At 50.3% G+C, this 18,916-nt stretch overlaps 1 protein-coding gene across 3 annotated transcripts in view; it reads right to left on the reverse strand.

The window, feature by feature from the left end:
• The window catches only part of GPSM1 (G protein signaling modulator 1), a 70,146-nt gene that overhangs the window by 46,386 nt on the left and 4,844 nt on the right, over window positions 1–18,916 (reverse strand). For 2 of the 3 annotated variants that reach the window (XM_062641461.1, XM_062641462.1), the window contains 3 exons: window positions 1,827–2,048; window positions 1,184–1,319; window positions 753–895 (listed from right to left, as the gene is read on the reverse strand). In XM_062641461.1, the coding sequence (XP_062497445.1) occupies window positions 753–895; window positions 1,184–1,319; window positions 1,827–2,048 (501 nt within the window). Of the gene's footprint in view, window positions 1–752; window positions 896–1,183; window positions 1,320–1,826; window positions 2,049–5,446; window positions 5,632–18,916 lie in introns of those variants that run through there. The other variant, XM_062641460.1, reaches the window with a different exon arrangement.

The raw sequence follows: 18,916 nt of genomic DNA on the forward strand, positions 1-18,916 counted from the left end.
AGGAAAGTGAAGGGTGGTACAAGCAAGATAAACTACAGATCCACGACAAGGACAAGCAGGACTGCAAGCGAAAGCCTCTTTCCCTGGGTTTTTGTGGTCCCAGTGATGGAGACGCCCAGGGATCCATTCTCATCAAGGCCAGCAGAGAGCAGCAGGGGCTACAGGAGCCGATAGTGTAGCTTCCAAACACAGCTGGGAGCGGGAGCAGGCTGCTGAACTTAATTGCATGATCATACTTAAAACTACAGTGGGTTTTAGCAAAGCAATGCCAGGGTGAATTTCAGCTCTAGTTCTATAAAAGCCTGCATCCTCTCTCACCTTTCTCGAGATGAATTTGCCATTTTAACTTGGCATCTCAGGGGAATCTTACTCATTCACTACAACACAAAATCCCATTCAGCTGCCGGATTTTTAACAGTGCTGAGCCCACAGATTCATTCTTTGCAGCAAACATCTTCCAGAGCTCCCGCATCCTCAGTGGCCCAGGAAACAAATCCCCCCATGAGAAATACTTCCAACAGGACTCAGCAAAAGCTGTCATCTTGCACCCCTGCAGCTCTCATCAGCCCAGTGGTTATCAGAGCTCAGGGAATCCAAAAGCTGTCAGCAGAACAGGGGCGCCACAGCTGCAGATTATGATCTGAGCAGGAGAAGCTGAACCACAGAGTACCTGTGTGTATGTTAGCAATCACTGATGCCTCAACAGCCTTGTTCCCTTCAGGAGAGAGGGCTGGCCAAGCTTAAATACTTACTCATAATATTCTGAAGCTTTCTGTAGAGTCTCCTTGACTTCTTGAGGCAGGTAGCCTGGGTCTTGGGCCATGTTCCAAGATAAGTGCTTTCCCTTTGCATGGTAAACATTTCCTATATTATAGAGTGCTCTGGCTTCACCTACCTAAAGGGAGGAAGAAGAGGGAGCAGCAAGGTATTACACTTCACATCCCAATATGGACTTTTCCATTGCTGGGCAGAGATGGTCAAAGCCACATTTTCCTTTCCCATCTTCACTGTCATGGCAGCTGTTGCTGTGAGCAGCATGAGACCTGTGTTGGCAGCCAGAAGGAAGAGCTTTACACTCCACCTCCTCCCAAAGCCCACCTTCACCTTATCACATTTACTGACTCGCAGGCAGGTATTTTTAGAGCTAGGGAATATTTCCTGTTGGATGCCATGAACACATTACCTTGTCTCCCTGCTCCTGAGAAATGTCCAAGTGTCTCTGGCAACAAACGACAGCTTCCTCAAACTGCCCAAGTATTTTCAGTGTGTTCCCAAGGTTGCCACTTGCTTTGGCTTCTCCAATGCGGTCCCCAATGGTTCTACATGGAAGGTGATGGGAGGAAGGAAGAGGTGTTACAGAGCTCAAAACCTTTTATTCACCACCTGTTGGAGCAGAATTGAAGCTGCCCCAAGCACTGCATGGCACGTACACCACATCCAGCAGCTCCCGGCACATCCCCCTGGCTGGAGTGCTTCATACAGGCTCCCTCTATTTTGAAGACAGATCCTTGTTCCCAGTTTTGCTGGTTGAGGTGAACTGCTCTAATGACTTCAAGTGTACTTACAGTGAGTACCTGGGGATAGGAGAACTGGACATTGCCCGGCTCTTGCTCCACATCCTTACATCCACATCCCTGTCTCCACCTCCCTGCTCTGAAGGTGGCTGGCCCATTCCAGTTACCTCCCAAGTCCTCCAAAGGACATTCACCCCATGCTTCAGAGCTAGTTTTGGATGCTTATTTCTGGGGCAGATTCCCTCAGGCTGCTGGGCTCAGACCCCACAGATGAGTATGTAATCGAGGATGAAGCACTGCTGACACACTTACCTGGCCAGGGTAAGGTCGTGTTTATGGTATTCCAGAGCTTTGGAGTACTCCTTTAGGTAGAAATAGGCATTGCCCAGCTGGCTGTAGATGGCACTGAGAGTCTTCAGGTCCTCTGTCCCCACCTGCACCGCTGCTTCAAAGAAGGCTGCCCCAGCCTTGAAGTCCCCAGCCTTGCACAAGCGCTCTCCTTCCAGGGCCAGCTCCAGGCAGGATGCCTCCATTCTGCCAAAAGCAAGAACCATCAGTTCTAGAGGAGCTGGCCTGCTGTGCCCCACACTGTATGCAATGGTGTCCTTCACTGCATCAGGAGAACAAACCCACAGCTGCCTCTCTGCCTTCAGCCCCAAACCCCAGGTTAAATAGAACTTGGGTGACACCAACTCGGGGATGGGCAGCTTGCAAACCTCGGTGCTGTAGCCACCAGCTTCCAGTGGACACGGTGGGCATTCATCCCCCCTGAAAAACCAGCCTAGGAGGCATGAGACACATCCAGATTCACAGAGCACATCTGCAAGTGGCCAGAGGCAGCCTCTGGGTTCCCAGTAGGAATCTGGACAAGAAACTCAGAGCTTGTGGCTCTCAAGATGCACACACATGACAAGAGCAACATGGCATTTGCAGAAGCCACGTACCCAGACTGTCCATGCCTGCTCCACCTTCCCGGGGTAACAGAGAGGGCAGCCAAGGCATAACGCATTTTTCTTGGATGCCAGAGGAAACCCTGGACCGTGCAGAATTCCTGAGCAGCCTCCAGTGCTCTTTGTCTGCTTCTCATTACCTCTCCTGCTGTCACTTTTTCCACAGGCACGCTGCACATCAGCCTCCAGCCCAGCTTCCCTCCCTCGTGTTTCTCAGCACCTTTGGCAATGGCACATGCTCTGCTGTCAGTGTAAGCACAGTGTGAGCCAGCAGAGGAGTGAGACCAGGGATGCTGCTTCAAGAGAAGGGAATCATGCTCCTCCGAGTGCTCCAAGCGCTCTCCAAGGGCCAGCTGCCCCCACTAGACCACACGTACCCAAAGTTCTCAGAGGGGGCAGAGCACGTGTTTGAGAGCTGCTGCAAAGCCAGCCCCTTCACGAGGCAGATGGACACAGCATGTTCCTGCTCCTCTGCTCACACTTCTCTTGGCTCTGTTTGGCTTTTTCATTTCTGCTCAATGGATTTTTAAAAGGCAAAAACCCTCCCGGCCAAAGGTGGACATCTGCTCAGGGGAATCACAGCTCACTTGTCCAGTCAGCAAAGCAAGGGACAGGCAGAAGATAGCGTCCAAAGGTGGCTTCTCTGTTCTCAGCCAAAGAGCACTTGCAGGAAGCGTGACTGTGGTACCCACAGCAAAAGAACAACTTGCTCATTGTCACTGGGGTAGCAGCAGCCCAGCTGGCAGCTCCCGTAGCAGGTTCCTGCTGAGCCCTAGAAGATGCTTCCCCCCACACCACCCTTGTGATGAGCCCAGCCCCTGCAGCCAGGGTCTCTGTAGACCAAGGCTGAAGTGTGCTGGCCAAGCCAGGGCACCCTGTGCTGCTCTGGCTCCTCTCCCTGAGGGGGCAACTTGCCACTGTGCCCCCACACACATCCTGTGCCCACTGACTTGAGGGCAGAGCTCCTCCTGCTCCAGGGCTGTGCTCCAGCACCTTCTGGCCAAGCCCACAGCCAGCATTGCCTCTGCCTGTTGCCAAGGGGCACGGGGAGATGCACATATGAAATGCCAATTCCCGATATATTTTTCCTACAAACAGGAAGGATGGTGTTTTCTCGGCTGCCAGGAAACAAAGCCAGTTCCTCTGTGAGCAGTGCATAAACTGCCTAAAATCCAATCCTATTTGTCTGGCAACCTGCCTGCTGAGCTGGCTCCGTATGGCTCCAAACACCCAACGCTTGGTAGCCAAATGGCATCCTCCAGAGCAGGACAACCCACAGGGACTGTCCAAACAACAGAACAATGAACATCAAAATGGTGAAAGAGCTGGTTTGGGACTCTCCCTCCGAACACCCTGGTGACCTCTCATGTCTCACTGTCCATTTGTCCCCAAAACCATGGAGTCACACAAGGGAGAACAGGACTGAGGCAGCTCATCTGGGCTCCCACCTCAAACTCCCCCACAAATATCTGATTTCAAGCTCACTGCAAAGCCCCATTTGGGTGACTATTTCACTTGCACAAAGAGGCTGCTCACGGTGCCAGTGCAGCATCAGTCCCTCAGCTTCTGTTTCATAGGGGAAATAGAAATGTTCGGACTGTCAGTACTAAAACTGTTCAACTCTCTGCTGATCCTCTTGGCAGACCACATGGAGGTTAGTAAGAATGAGCTTCTGCTACAGCATGTTGAATTAGAGGGACCCACTTGGGGGCGATACCAAAGCGCCATCAGTCCCTAGACACATTCATGGTTTGAGGGGTTATCCAGTGCCATCATCAGGTACTGACAAATCTCTGCTGAAAGACAGATGAGGAACACCTTGTACTCACATCAGCAAGATTAAATTCAGGCAGCTGAGGTGCAGGAAAGAGCCACTGTCCCAGGAATTAACTGTGGATTCCAGTCAGAGGATGGCACACAGAAGCAAATCTCAACCAGTTCAAATTTCAACACAAGCAAAACTCTTCCCAATATCCAGGTTCTCTTTAAGAAACTGAGTTCACCACCTGTAAACAGGCTGAAAACTGAGCTGAAGACCAATTTCCCTGACTCTTGGCATTGTAAACAGGCTGAAAACTGAGCTGAAGACCAATTTCCCTGACTCTTGGCATTGCAGACTAGCTCCAACCAAATGCGTGATTTGGACAGCTTGAAGTGAGGGTTCCCGTCCCCCCAACACAGAAAACCCTTCAGCAACAGAACCCAGCTCCACCTCCAAGGGTGGCATCTCCCTCAGGCCATGTTGGCCAGTGGGACACACCAGAAGTGAAATCTGTGCCCTGGGGCCACGTTCCAATACACTCACACAGTTTCACACCCGCTCTCCGGGTGCTCTCCTGGTGCTCCCATAGTAGCTGCTCAGCACAGGACAGTGGCATGCCCTCCCAGTGACACAGCCTTTAGCTACAGCCTGCTTGTCCTTGCACGGGCTGCCCTGCAGAGCACCCGCCTGATCTGATTAACATCAGTGCTCAGGCTGGGACCGACACAAGCAAGGGGAAGGGAGAGGAGGCTTTTCCTCCGCATCATGTTGCTGCCACGGGAAGGGACAAGGCTGCAGGACAGCAGTTATTAATAGAAACACAACCCACTCCTAAACCCCACCTGCCCTTCCCACATCCTCGGGGCCCCACAGCCAGGGCTGGTTTGGGGAAGCAACTCTGCGTGCAGCTCAGTCGCTGCAGGCTTAAAAGCAAGCAGAAACACAACGCTGAGGGCAGAGGAACCAACTAAAGGTCAGTGAACAAGCTCGGGCACACTGAATCACTCCACATACAACAGCTTCCAAAGGCCACAGCTCCACTCTCCATCAGAAAAGACTAGAAAGGTGACTATAGGAATTTGCTGTTCAATGGAGCCAACCTGACCCACCTTGACAGACTGACAAAGGGAAAACCACTGACAACAGGAGAAACCCAGCACTAACAGACTCCAGCTGCAGCCCCGGTTCCTCCCCACAGCAACACCTGAGCCCTCACCCACCTCTTCTTCTGCAGGTTGCGCATTTTCTGGACATAGACCCAGAGCTCCAGCCCCACCGGCAGCAGGAGGCAGCGGGACTGGGGTCTGCTTGGCACAATCTTGCAGACAGGTCTCTCCCTGAAGTTCACAGACAGGATCTGGGGTTTTAAAGATGCTGATGGCATTCCCATGTCCGTACAGTGCGCACTGCGCTCCAGCCTTCACTCCAACCACAGGGGCAACCTTACCAGTAAGTTACTGGAATCTTGAGCTGTGCTTATCTGGGGTGTTTTTTGTCTCTGCTGTCACTGAAAGGAGAAAGGAGCATTGCTCTTCTTTCCAGAGATCTAGAGAAAGCAATGTCTTCTTTCCTTTAAGAAATACAATGTCCTTTGTCTGCTGTTGGCTTCAGGTAGCAGATAGGAGAGTCCACAGCTGAAATCCAGGAACAAGAGTGTCTTGGTTCACTCACTTTCTGTACTGCTCAAAGGAAAAGGGCCCTAGAAGAGCCCATGAGATGGTACAAGGCAGCTCCCACCTTTCTGAATTGCTCTTCCCAAAACACTTTGCCTCTGGGGTCGCACCAGCTATTCCTGTTGGTGCCTCTTAGATACAAGAGTAGAAAGACTTTGTCTCTTTGTCAGGCGCAGAGCCAAGGGTTCCTCCAAAAGGGGGCCGCTTTGGGGCAGAAGCACCCCTTGGCTTGGCAGGCTCCGAAGGGGTCTCATCCGTCTGCCACCCGGGAAGCTTTGCAAGTTCCAGAAATGATCGGAGCAGTTCTCACACTGGAGAAGAGCAGAAGATGGATCCCATGGAGCACATCTCTGCCCATTTAAATGGGCTCCAAACCACCCCCATCCAGGATGCACAGCCTTCTACCCCCCAGATATTACCCTCCTCCCCTGCTGACAGGCTTGCAGCATGCCTGGGCCTGCACGACCTCAGCAAGTATGTACTATTCACGTCTTAATACCAGAAAAGAAGATTCAGGCCCTCCTGAGCCAGCAAATGACTGCTGACAAGCTGAAGGTGCTGGGCTTGGCCATATGGTGTGGTTCAGAAGAGACACTGCAGAACATGAGCTGCTTTTCCACAGCTTAGATGCTGGAGCTTGCTTACACAATTCTCCCACCACGTTCAACCTTTTGCTGACAGCACAGGACATCCCTGACTGAGGGTTTTGGGCAGAGACCTGGGGAGGGGAGAAGCTCACTTGAAGTAGCCCCTGTTCACAAGCCTTGCCCTAAATCAGCGCACACCACTCACAGATTTGTGTGTTCCTCCAGGTCGGCAGGATTCCATTCAAGTATTCCCAGAAGTCACATCCCAGACTCCAGGTCCACAGCAAAAGAACAATTTCTTATAAGCAGAAAGAGACCAAAGAAACCCAGTGTTTGGTCACAGATGAGTTGGCAATCTGCACAGGAGGAACAACGGAGTGGCATAATGCTGGCACATCACTCGGCTCCCATCAATGTGACAGCTGAGAATTTCAAGCCCAGGAATGGATGTTGCTTCTGACACTCATAAGGCAGAAAAGGGTGACCTTCCACTGTGTGGTGACAGGGATGAGGAAATCACTTCCCAGCTCAACACAGAGCAGGGCCACCCTCCCTCCTCTTTAACTTCTTTAAAGGATAACTGATATGAAGGTGGAAAGAGAGAACAGGAAGAGCGGGTATTGCCTTTAACAACAAGATTTCCCAGGGTCATTCATCACTGTCAGATAGCAGCTAATGATGATCTCTATCACAGATTGCCACTTGGCTGCCTGGCAAGCTAGCTAGGAGCATGAAAGAGCAGAAGCATTCCTTTACAAAAGCTGCACAGGCAAAACGACTTGTACACATCAAACATTCTCAAGCAACACAGCAACACAGAGGAGACAGTACGGGTCCCAGGAGCACTGGGGATGACAAGAACACTGCCAAGTGAGAAGCAAAGCCAGGAGTGTGAGGTCTTATCAATGCCATTTACAATGATCTCTGTGACTGCTGTCAAAACAGCACAATTATCAGGACCTGTGGGATGATATAGGTCCCCAGAGGTAGAACACTACTCATAACCTGTGTTCCGAAGCTTAGAACTATAGTCAGACCTCCCAACACCCAGCTCTAGCCTACATCTTGTGTTTCTCTTGCCAAATAGTCCAAGATAACAACACTGCATGGACTCCATCACACTGCCCTCCCTTCCTTGGCTGGAGAACAACAGGACAGAGTGTCTTCAGCAGGACTGTGGGCCATGCATTGACCCAAAGCTCGGCGCTGCCGTAGCTCCTGCAGCCAGGAGATACGGCCACAGAAGCAGAGAAGGACACAGCACCATCCCACCTCTCAGCTCTGCACCTCCGCCCCAGTCTGCTCCAGGCAGGCAGAGACAGAGCAGACCGTACAGTGTCCAGAATTTAAACCCATCTTATTCCAGCCCTCCCTCTCACCCACTCAGGGCCGCCGTGCTCACAGCACTTACCCTGCTGACAGCAAATCCATCAAGCTACACGGAAAATAATCATGTCAAGACAGAGCCAGGAGACAGTTGTCTGCTGCCTTAAATATTGGAAACCTCACAGGGCAAGAGACCAGGTGAAGCTGCCTTTAAAAAATACACATACCTATCTATTTATACACACACAGGTATTTGATTCATATTAATAAAGGCAATTGCAAAACTCAAAACTCAGAGCTCCTGTAGTTCTAAAGCCAGGAAAAAAACCCAAAGCTTTTAGACAGGAGAAACAGCAGGAAAAAAAAACGCAAACCCAACACCAAAACCACCAACAGTAGTAAAAATCCCCAAATCCTTAGTGTACCTGTTGATACGAATTAATGAAGGAACAGGTTTTACTTATCTTACTTGCAACCTGGTTGAATTGCATACAAAAGGATGTGTAATTTCAGAGCACTGATGACAGGGGCAGTTACACACTTTTTGCCAGCCAGAAAAGGATCACATTTGCCAGGTGCTCAGTGTAACTGTCTATTCACGGGCTTAACTAAAAATGCATTTAAATAATTAACTGCCAGCACATCCTTAAAGATCGCGATCAAGCTGAGATGTATCCCCCTTCCAGAATCACCAGGGTGTACCAAGATGAACCTATTTGCACTGCAGTCTTTTGATAAGGGTATGAAACAGAATCCAGAGGGGAAAACTACAGGGAGTTTTGGAAGTTGCTGGGTCTGTGGGATGGCTCCAGACTTCCTCTTCCACTCGCTGATGGCAGCATCAGCGTTCAAGAGTAGTCATTTCAGTTAATTGCTATCTGCCATTAGCTGCACAATACTTACAAGGAATTCAATTCCACTGCATATTTGCTAATAAATACCAAATGGCAGCGAGGAAGACAGCTGTATTTAGTTGCATTTACCCTCTTATTAGCAGAGCTGAATAAGACCCCATTTCAATTCATAATGGCTCCAACAAGCTGCATTATTGTTGGAAATTCAGATTCAAACTCCCCATTGCCTGCTTGGAAGCAGAAGTCATGCACGGCGCTCCCTGCTCACAGCAACCTGGGGCTGCACACCACTCACTGACTGACCATGACTTACCTCCATGGCTCTGATCCCTGGCCAAAGTGATGCCCCAACTCCAGGAGATTAAGATACTCCAACTTCCAGAAGTGGCTCTACACCTGGAAGGATTGGGCTCTCAACACATTATACACTGGTAATTATCTTGAACCCATGTACCAAACCCTTCCCAAAATACAGCTTAACCCAGAGCAAGCACAGGGAACACAACGAAATTTTTCTGTCATCTGAGGAGTGAAACCTCGAAAAAACAACAGGCACAAATTTAAGCCTTGGTGCTCCAAAATTACTCAAATATCAAAGGATCCTGGTGGGATGTAATTAATTCACAGCAGCTGAGGAAGCTCAGATGGGATTGAGGTGCAAATGTGAATCATCCTGGTTAACAGTTTCACTTGCTGCCCAGTTTCAAAGCACTTAAATTATAAGCTGCAAATACTTTCAGGGTCTAAGAAAAGTATATTAATTTGAAAATTAATTCATTAAAACATATGCTGACTCCCAAATGAAATTATTAAAAACATATCCGCTAAACATATGAACAGATCAAATGCCTCTCAAGGGGAACTGTGCAGGAGAGCTCACTTTCGAGAGGAGTGAGAATTAAACCTTCTGAAGAGGCTGAGCATCATCTCTTTGCATGGCACATCAGCAGGGTACAAACCCAACCGCCACCATTTGAGCTACAGGGACAGGAGCACAAAGGTCAGCAGTGCTGGTTTGTCAAGTGCTGCTGGATTAACCATGCTCCTGGCTGAGGATGCTCTCTCCATCCCGGGCGGGGGGGACAGGCAAATGAGGATGCTCAGCCCATGCTGGCAGTACCTGCCTCACCCCCGTACCTGCAGACCACAGTCAAAGCAACAGCTCTAACATCTGACATCTGCCACACAAAGTACCAAACAAGGCAGCTCCTGCAGCAGGGCAGAGGTTTAGGAGCTCATATTTTGTCACTGAGGATGCCTCAAATGAGCTCAGCAAAACCATGGAAATTTCCTGAGTTTTCCAAGAGAATTTTGCTGTCTTGTACAGTGCCTTCAATGAAATTAATCCATCACACTGCAATGAAACAACCCCCTCGGGATGATTTCACCAGAAGTGCTATTTCCTTCAGTTACTTCAGAAACCAGAGGGCAGGAGAGGACGTGCAGTCTGAATGGCTTTTCATTATGACATTACTTCAGCAATTAGGTCAATACATCCTCTCAATATATGCTGGATTTAAATCAGCATATAGTGCTGCTGCTACATTGGGTTACAGTTACCATGTACATTAGAAAAACATATAGTCAACAGCTATACAATGAAAACAGATGATTTATTATCCCTTTTTATGTTACTCAACTTTTGTTACCCACTTTTATATAGGGGTTCATTGAGGCATCACAGCCTCCCCCAGTCCTGCCAGCAGGATCAGCCTCAGCTCCACAGGTGCCACCCAGCACAATTGTTCCACTTGTGCTGTGCCACTGCACAGGCTGAGGGGCATGAGGAGGTTTCCTTCCCTGCACACCCAGGCTATGTCCCTGAAGCCAAATGAAAGCAAGCCTTGTCTTCCCAGAAACGCAGAGCTCACAGGCCCAAGTCCTTCCTCAGCTGAGGCTGCCTGGAATCCCCTCCAGCTCCAGCCCCCCCTTCTCCTTCCTCTCTCAACCTGCCAATTGCTCCAGCCCTGGAGCACTGACTTGCAGCAGGAAAACAACTGCCTATTGAAAAGATGCTGCCAAGTCCCAGCAGCACCAGGGGCTGGACCATGGTCAAGCCCAGCCAAAAGAAGCCACCTCTGCCTGTCCCAGCCCCCAGCACCTTGCCCAGCCTCATGTGGAACCTCCCCTGCCCACCGCCTCTTTCCTACCACACACTGGTCCATGCTCAGGGCACAGCACAATGCAGGGTAAAAGGCAATGATGGCAAAGTTCACACTACAGTGGGTTTTTCACTGAGTTCTCAGCAACCTACAGGTTCCTGTCTCATCTGCTTCCCTTCAGCCCCAAGCCACGTATTTCAGTCCAGGAGAGAGGTCTTTGGGATCTATCTGATCACACACACTCTAGGCTATCTAGGCTTTGAGCCAGGGAGATGCTGAGCAGTCCCAGCTCACCAGGAGACTGCTCACGATGCTCTGCAGCCCTCTAGCACCAACACTCACTCTTACAAGCGGTCTGGATGTGACTTTAGGGATGTGAAGAGCATGAACCTGTCCTTCTTCCTGCAGAACTCGCTGGAAAGCGATTAGCAGGAACCAAGTGATCAAGTAAAGTGAATGCAAACAAGCAGCAGCTCCTTTTTCAAATGGCCACTTAGGAAAACCAGTCAAGAGGCTGACATCAAGCTAGAGCACACCAGCAAGAGCCCAGGGCAGTTCCCCCCTCTGTGATTACAGCCCTTTCTCTGTGCCAAACCCAGAGAGAGCCAAAGGTGGCTCCTGCGGGTGGGCAGAGCCCGTGTCCAGGCTGGAAGCGATGCCACACACTGGGACAGATTGTTGTTGGCAGAGCAGATTGTACCAATTCTCCATTGTCTGCCTGCAGCTGGCTCATGCTCTGAGGGCTGTTAAAGCATTATCCTGCTCTCCTGGAAATTTCAGGGGTGCTAGAACTTGGAAACGAGCCCGGATGTGTTTGCAAGGCTGCCTTGGCAAACAGAGCCAGAGCTCAGGTGCAGGACACCGCTGCTCTCCCAGGCTGCTGCACAGCCCCAGGGCATCCCTCTGGGTTTTATAAAGATCATATTCCACATCCGTCTGAAAAACCAGCGGCTCCCCAAGAGCTCTAATATCAGCCAGGGTCCTCTGCAGCCCTTACCCGCATATCTATAGACACGGTTCCTGCAGATCCTCTGTGCAACCCAGACTGCAGAGCAGCAGCAAAATTGCTTTTGGGTTCTTCATGGCATTACGGAAAAACCCCCATGTGCCATGAGTCTGATCTCACAGCCCATAAACCAGAGCGTGGCAGGATTCCCAGGAGGCCGGGCCACCACCTCACAGTGACGCAGCTTGTGTGCAGGGTGAGAACTACGCTCTGCTTTGCTCATCCGAGAGCAGAGCCACTGTCTAGCACCATGTCTGCTGCCCCTGCAGGGAACCCTGGAGCTCCAGCATCCTGCAGGCTGGGTTCACATCTTCCAGAGGATCCTATGGCTTAGTCCTCCACTGCGTTATCCCCGCTTGGTAGCACTTCTGTCCTAGTATAGCTCCATGGATAACACCTACCCTGGAAGCGCTTGGCACCGCTGCACTGTACGTCTGCATGAAGCATGTGCACGAAGGCAAGTCCCCAACACAGCTCCACACCAGGGGCTGCTCCAGCACTATGGACTTAGTGTAATTCCATCACGTGTGGATGTAGCAGGTAAGCATATATCCCTATCTGATCAAGCCATGGTATGTCTGCATCTGAGAAACAGACTCTGGTCCTGTTCTTCCGTGGGAGGAATTTGTATAAATATAGTTCTGGGAAAGTCTTCCTGGATACAGCATGAACACCAATGCTCTCCCTAATAATTTTCTCATTGTTATCACAAAATCATGAGCTCTTGAGAGAATTGCAAAACTTACTATGAACAAAACAAAACCCAAACCCAAAATTCTGTTTTCCTGTTGTTTCTTGGAACTGAGCCTTTGCTAAGGGGAATAAAAGGATGAAGCATCAGATTTTTCAGCTTTCCTATGCCAGAAATCCTCCTCTGTTTTCCTCACAGAGGAAGGTAAAGACATGCAGCACATCAACTCCAGCAAAACACCCTGCACTCCCTCCAAACACAACAGCTCCTGTTACACCACAGCAGACACTCTCCCATCCCTCATACACTGGGGGACGCTTCAAGTCCAGCCGAGAGCAGAAGCAGACCTTCAGCCTACCAGGATGTTCTGCCTTGGCCGTGTATAGCTGCAGGCATCCACGCCTGCTGGGCTAGAGCCAGAACCCAGCATCCTTGGAAAGGGGACACCCTCCCCAAACCAAGCTTCCTAAGGCCACATTCTTCATGGCTTTAACTTCCAATTCCCCACACCTTCCATATTTCTTTCTCTCCCAAGCCTTCCCTGCTGCTGCACAGTCGCCTTTGGCACAGCATTTGTTACTGTGCATGTAGAAATAATGAAGCCAAAAGTTAAATGTTTTATCATGTATTACCTGCCTGATGGAAACACACACTTAAGGAGACGAAGCAGGAATGGCTAGCTGAGACCTCTCCACAGACCTATTTTAGGATAAGGTTGGATCCTTCTTGCAACCTTACAGATACTGCAATGGACCTTATACAGAGCACAGGCTGCTCTAGCAGCTCCCCTCCTGCCTTACACTGGTGAAAGAGGGAGGATATAGCACCAGGGCTCACACATGCCCAAATTCAGGGGGTTCATTATCCTGGCTGCTGAATAATGCATGTCTTCAGAAGACATCCCTGCTCCGGCATAGAGACATCATCATCTGGCAGTGAAAGACACGGCACAACAGCAGGCGGCAGAGATGCAGGCAGCAGCGACAGGGCTATGGAGCAGGTGACAAGAGAGCTCCTTACCTTAACCCGCAGGGGTGGCAGGCTGGGGAAGGTGCTGATGTGCAGGAACAACACTGCTTCCACAAGGATTTCGTGTGCTGGAGGAGCCTTCCTGGTCTAATCCAGGGCATTATGGAGTGGCTGCATTTGTGCCTTGGAGCCCTTCGGGAGCAGGAACATCCTCCAACATGCACAGCTTTAATTGGGAATCCTGCTTTAAATTTTCATTCCAGTCACACATTTTGAGCTGTTACTTTTCTCTCCTCTGTGTATAGATAGCTACAGTTTTACGTCTCCTGTCTGTGTGCCAAGTTAGCCTCAGGCAACCAGCCCCAGAGAGCTGCCAGCCATGACAAGTGACTCGGTTCTCACAGAAGCCAGGTCTGTGGAGCATCCCCTTCCTGCCCACGGCTACCTGGGCAGGTGAGCTCTGCCCTCTGCAGAGCCTGGAGCTCCACCAGGCATGGCTGGAAGCAGGCCCTGCTCCAGCCAACCTCAAAGGGCTCCCCAAAACCACAGCTCAGACCCTCACCCAGGGTCCTTCAGACAGAGACACTGCCACCACAGAAGGTCATTTTGTTCAATGAGAGGGAGCCAAGGGCAGGGCACAGAACAGCTTTCTCTGCTCACTCCTCACCGAATCCCAGACTGGTTTGTGTTGGAAGGGACCTTAAAGCTCATCCAGTTCCAACCCCTGCCATGGGCAGGGACCCCTTCCACCAGAGCAGCTTGCTCCAAGCCCTGTGTCCAACCTGGCCTTGAACACTGCCAGGGATGGGGCAGCCACAGCTTCTCTGGGCACCCTGTGCCAGCACCTCAGCACCCTCACAGGGAAGAACTTCTATCCAATGCCTAAGGAAGGCCAGGCCAGCATTTCAACACCGTGCAGCTTTCACAGGCTTTCTCTTCCCACTGCTGCTCTCTCACCCAACTCTGCAATGTAGTCACTCAATGGCAGGACCAATGACAAGTTTCTACCAAAACCATGGATGCCAAAGAATGGCCTGATTGAACCAAATGTACATTTTGCGAGTTTCCATTTTCTTCCACAACAGAGGAAAAAGTGGCTATTTTCAAGCATTTTATTGTTAACTCCTTGAACCTGACCACACTGTCAGTGCTCCTAATGGAATGTGATCTCCTCACACAGCCTGTGGCACTGGCACACTGCTGTTTGTGTGCCCAGGATGCACATGAAAGGATGGACGCAGATGACACAAGAGCCTCCCTTTCTTCTCCGGCTTTACCCAGGAAAGCACCAAACCACAGACTTCAAACAACTAGATGCGTGCAGTTTCCTGGATTACAGCCCTGATGGCAGCAATGGATGCAGGCCTGGCCAAGGGCTGCAGCCTGGAAATTCCGGGTGCATTGAGTGAATTCATGTGTTTTATTATTTAGACCATGCAAGAGCTCAGACAAGGCTGAACTCAGAGGCCAGGAAATGCCTCAAGGCACACGTGGAGCCTCCTGATTCCAGGACATTCATCTGCATTTATGTATCCAAGTCCCTGCTTACTTGCCATGAGATGCTGGCCCACAGGTCTCCCAAGCTGGTGCTCCTCACTGAAACTAAAGGGCTGATCTGTCAGAAAGGAACGAGAAGCCCCCATTGCTTCAGATGTTAGAGATTTCCATCTGATTAGTCACTGGTGGTTTCTAGCCCTGCCTTGGCCAGCAAACAAGCTGGATCTGATGGCTTGTGCTTTGCAGAAGATACAACCCCCACCTTTCTCAACACAAATCTCTGCAGGCAGTTGCTAAAGGGGCTGTTTCTTGAAGCAGTACCAGCCACAAAACAGTAACTTCACAAGAGCACAGCTGGAACACAGTGACAACAGACCCTCCCCAATGCACTGGCAGCTGCTGCCCATCCCAAGGGCTTCCTGCCTGACTGCTACAATCAAGATATGTGGTTTTCTCTCTCCATCTTTCACCATAGCCCAGAGACAAGCACCCCTCCAGCAGGAGGGCCGGGAACTCGCTCAGTTCTGATGCGATTTAACTTGCAGGTGATTTTCTGACAGGGAACGCTTTCCTCAGTGCCCCTCTCTCCCTTTCTAAATGAACTGCTCCATTCCCAAAGCCTGAGATCACTGCAGTCACAGCTGCTGGGCACCGACAGCTCAGGGCTGCCGCTCTGCTTGCTTCAAGCCAGTACCTGGAGCCGGGCTTTTCCTGGTGACCAGATCCCAGGGTTGCCCAGGCTGCTCCTTTTCCTTGCCCAGGGCCTGCGGTTTGCAGCATTCCCACCACAAGGCACACCTTGTGAATGGACAGAGCCTGGTATTTCATTCACCAGCTACTAACTTCCTGTACACAACTGTTTGGCTCCTCCTGTATTAAGCAGAACAGCAGAACCATTGTAATACCATGGAAGTGCTGCCCTGCACGGGTCAGTAACAATGTCAAGGTCTTTTCAATTCCGAGTTAACCTCATTGACACAGGTCAGGAAGTGCTGAAGTGAAGGAGCGGGGTCAGGACATTCAGCTCCCAGCTTTGCCACGTACATTCCCTTTCACCCTGAAGACTCTGTAATTTCTCACCCATGAAAACAGAAATATTTCCCAGAAAGGCTGAAATAAAATATTGATATTTTCCAAAACACTGGGATGGATTTAAGCCTTCCAGGACACACTCAGCCCAGTGCAGCAGCACAGGACGCCAGGCAGCACCATAACACAAACTGTAATTAACAAATAGCCCCAGAGAGATTAATATTAACCAGCACCTTCCAGCTTGCCTCGGGCATGAATGAATTATCCACAGATGGAGTTCACATAGAACCACTTCAGCTCTGCAGTGTGGATCATAGAATCACAGCATGGTTTGTTGGAAGGGATGTTAAAGCTCACCCAGTTCCATGGGCAGGGACCCCTTCCACTGGAGCAGCTTGCTCCAAGCCCCTGTGTCCAACCTGGCCTTGAGCACTGCCAGGGATGGGGCAGCCATAGCTTCTCTGGGCACCCTGTGCCAGTGCCTCAGCACCCTCCCATGGGTCACTTGCTTGTCCCAGCAGTGTGTGTTCAACACAACTACTGATCATTTACATTGCTCCAACACTACAAGCGAAGCCCATCTCCCTGTGCCGAACCTGCTTCAACCCTGCAGCACGAGACATTCCTCCACAGGCTGGATGGGGCAGGCATGAGGAAGGCTCTGAATCAGGCCCATCACGCTCAGCAGCCAGCCCCGTGCCTGGACAAGCCCTGCACAGCCCCCAGGGATGGGGCTCAGGGGGGCAGTGCTTCCCTTTCACCATCCCTGTGTGCTCCCAGGAGCCGGAGCTTGGGAGGAACTGGAGCTGATCCCCAGGGCAGGAGGAACCTTCTGGCTCAGCACGTGTGCAGAGCTGCTTCCAGAAGCAAACCCAGCACAGCTTCTGCAGCAAACCACATCCATCTACTGACAGCTATGAGTTTCAGCCATGCAGTTTTAAAAGCAGCTTCCAGGACAAAACATCTGCTCTCAGGTGGAGCCAGGGCTCAACATGAAATAGTTTCTATGCTGAGTTATAGTATATGAATAACATTGGTGTTTCTCCCATTTTAAATCCATTTTCCTAATCTTTTTCCTGCAGCATCTGGGGGAAAGATGCATTAGCTCCACGCTCCCAGAGGAAAGCCTCTCTGGCTGCTCCACAGGTGTAAATGCAAAAGGTAACAGCAAAGCATGAGGAGAGACAAAAGAATCCAGTATTCTTCATTCACAATTCCTTCAGTTTTAGCAGCTCCACAGAGCTACTGACTCGCAGCAGAAGCAGCAGCTTCTTTAGATACATCAGTTTTAACCTCAGAGTGAGAAGGGAAAGGCCTGTGGTTCAGTGCCTGTCATCCCTGGGCAAAATCCTCTTGCTGAAAGAAACCCGGGAATAAAAGGTTTGTAAGCTATTTCTGCCTGAAGGCAGTGATCACATACTAGCACCGACTTCAAGTAATTCATTCAGGGTTTGCATTGCTGCTCCACTCTCTGGGGCCTTACACAGGGGTCTTTTTATTGCTTCCACTAAAAGAAGAAAGAGCAAACAGATCACTGAGATGCTGCAGCACATGCTTGCTTCCCCTTTTCCAGGCTTTAATGGGGCAGGGATCAGTCAGGCACTTGCAGATCAGGCCATTACACAGGTCTGGGCTTTGGACACTCACTTGGAAGACTCTCAGTCCAATGCCTCAGATTCAGTCCTAAGAAGACACTGTATTTGCTCCATTCCTGGTGGAATGGAGGCTACAGCTACTGCCCTTACCAGCACTGTCCTCTTATCCTGGGAGAAGTTAGTTAAGGCAGTTACAGGCTTGTGCTGCAAATTGCTCATTGAATATTGCCCTTGAAACTGCACTGTAATGATAAATTTCCACTTCCTTCCCCAGGCAGTTGCATAACATTGCAGGGCATTGTTCAGAGCTGCTGTGCTCCAAGCCAGAGGCAGCTGGTGCTGGTGTCCCTTTCCCCTTGTCCTCCCCAAGCACTGGCAGGACTGTGACCTTTCTCGTTGTGGGGTTTGCTTAGTACATTAGACAACAGAGAGACCTGACTCTGAACACAAGCAGCCTTCCAACAAGATTATCCCTACTTTCTTCAGCTTTCAGTGGGGAAAAAAATATCCCATTTATCCCAGTTAAATCTAAGCCAATTGAAAAGCATATCTGTCAAATAACATTTAATTGAGTGTCTCTAGGGAGGAGCAGCTGGGTCAGTGGAAAGCTTTCCTGCTTTCCCACTGGCAGTATAAATAGCCTGGAATTGAAGAGCCCCACTCTGTGGTCGGGAGATGCAGCCTGTGTGCCCAGGCACAGGAGGGACTTTTGCTTTGTGGCTCTGGTTGGCAGGAGTTGTTTTTTCTTTATAACAGGGAAGTGGTTTTGCATTCTGGAAGCTGGGCTGGAAGCAGCACACAGAGCAGGACTGGAAGGGAGGGAGCTACGTACACTTGAAGATACAATTGCTTTTAAAGCAGAACAGCAGCAGGAGTGAAATCAGATGCATCCCTCAAAGAAACTTCTTGCAGCCCAAGATCTGGCAGAGTTCAAACCTGTTTTTCAAGCAAGGCTGACTGTAAGTTTGGACATCACCTAAAGCACAAAAATACAAGACCTGTTAGCCATGAACACTTTCAGATACTTTCCCAGGAGGAATGCATGTGATGACTAACATAACAGCAGGCAAAAGGCACCTCAGTGGTTAGTCATGGAGCACCGTGCTTGCGGCTCACTCATGCTTCACAGGCAGCACCCAGCTGGGAAGAGTCAAAGGCTGCCTTGATTCCAGAGCCAGCTCTCCATTCCTGGCATGACCAAATCAAGTGTTCACATTCTTCTCACAGGGAATTGGCTCCAAGTGGTGTCCTCAGGCCACACGAGTCGCATAAACTCATTTGATTTTAGTTGACACAGTAGCAAACACCATATAACCTACAAATACATGGCCAACATACAAAGCTCTTTCTAGTCTGCC

This window comes from Pezoporus occidentalis, unplaced genomic scaffold, assembly GCF_034315485.1.
Source record: "Pezoporus occidentalis ecotype Australia unplaced genomic scaffold, CSIRO_AGI_Poc_V1 ctg68, whole genome shotgun sequence".
Classification (NCBI taxonomy): domain Eukaryota; kingdom Metazoa; phylum Chordata; class Aves; order Psittaciformes; family Psittacidae; genus Pezoporus; species Pezoporus occidentalis.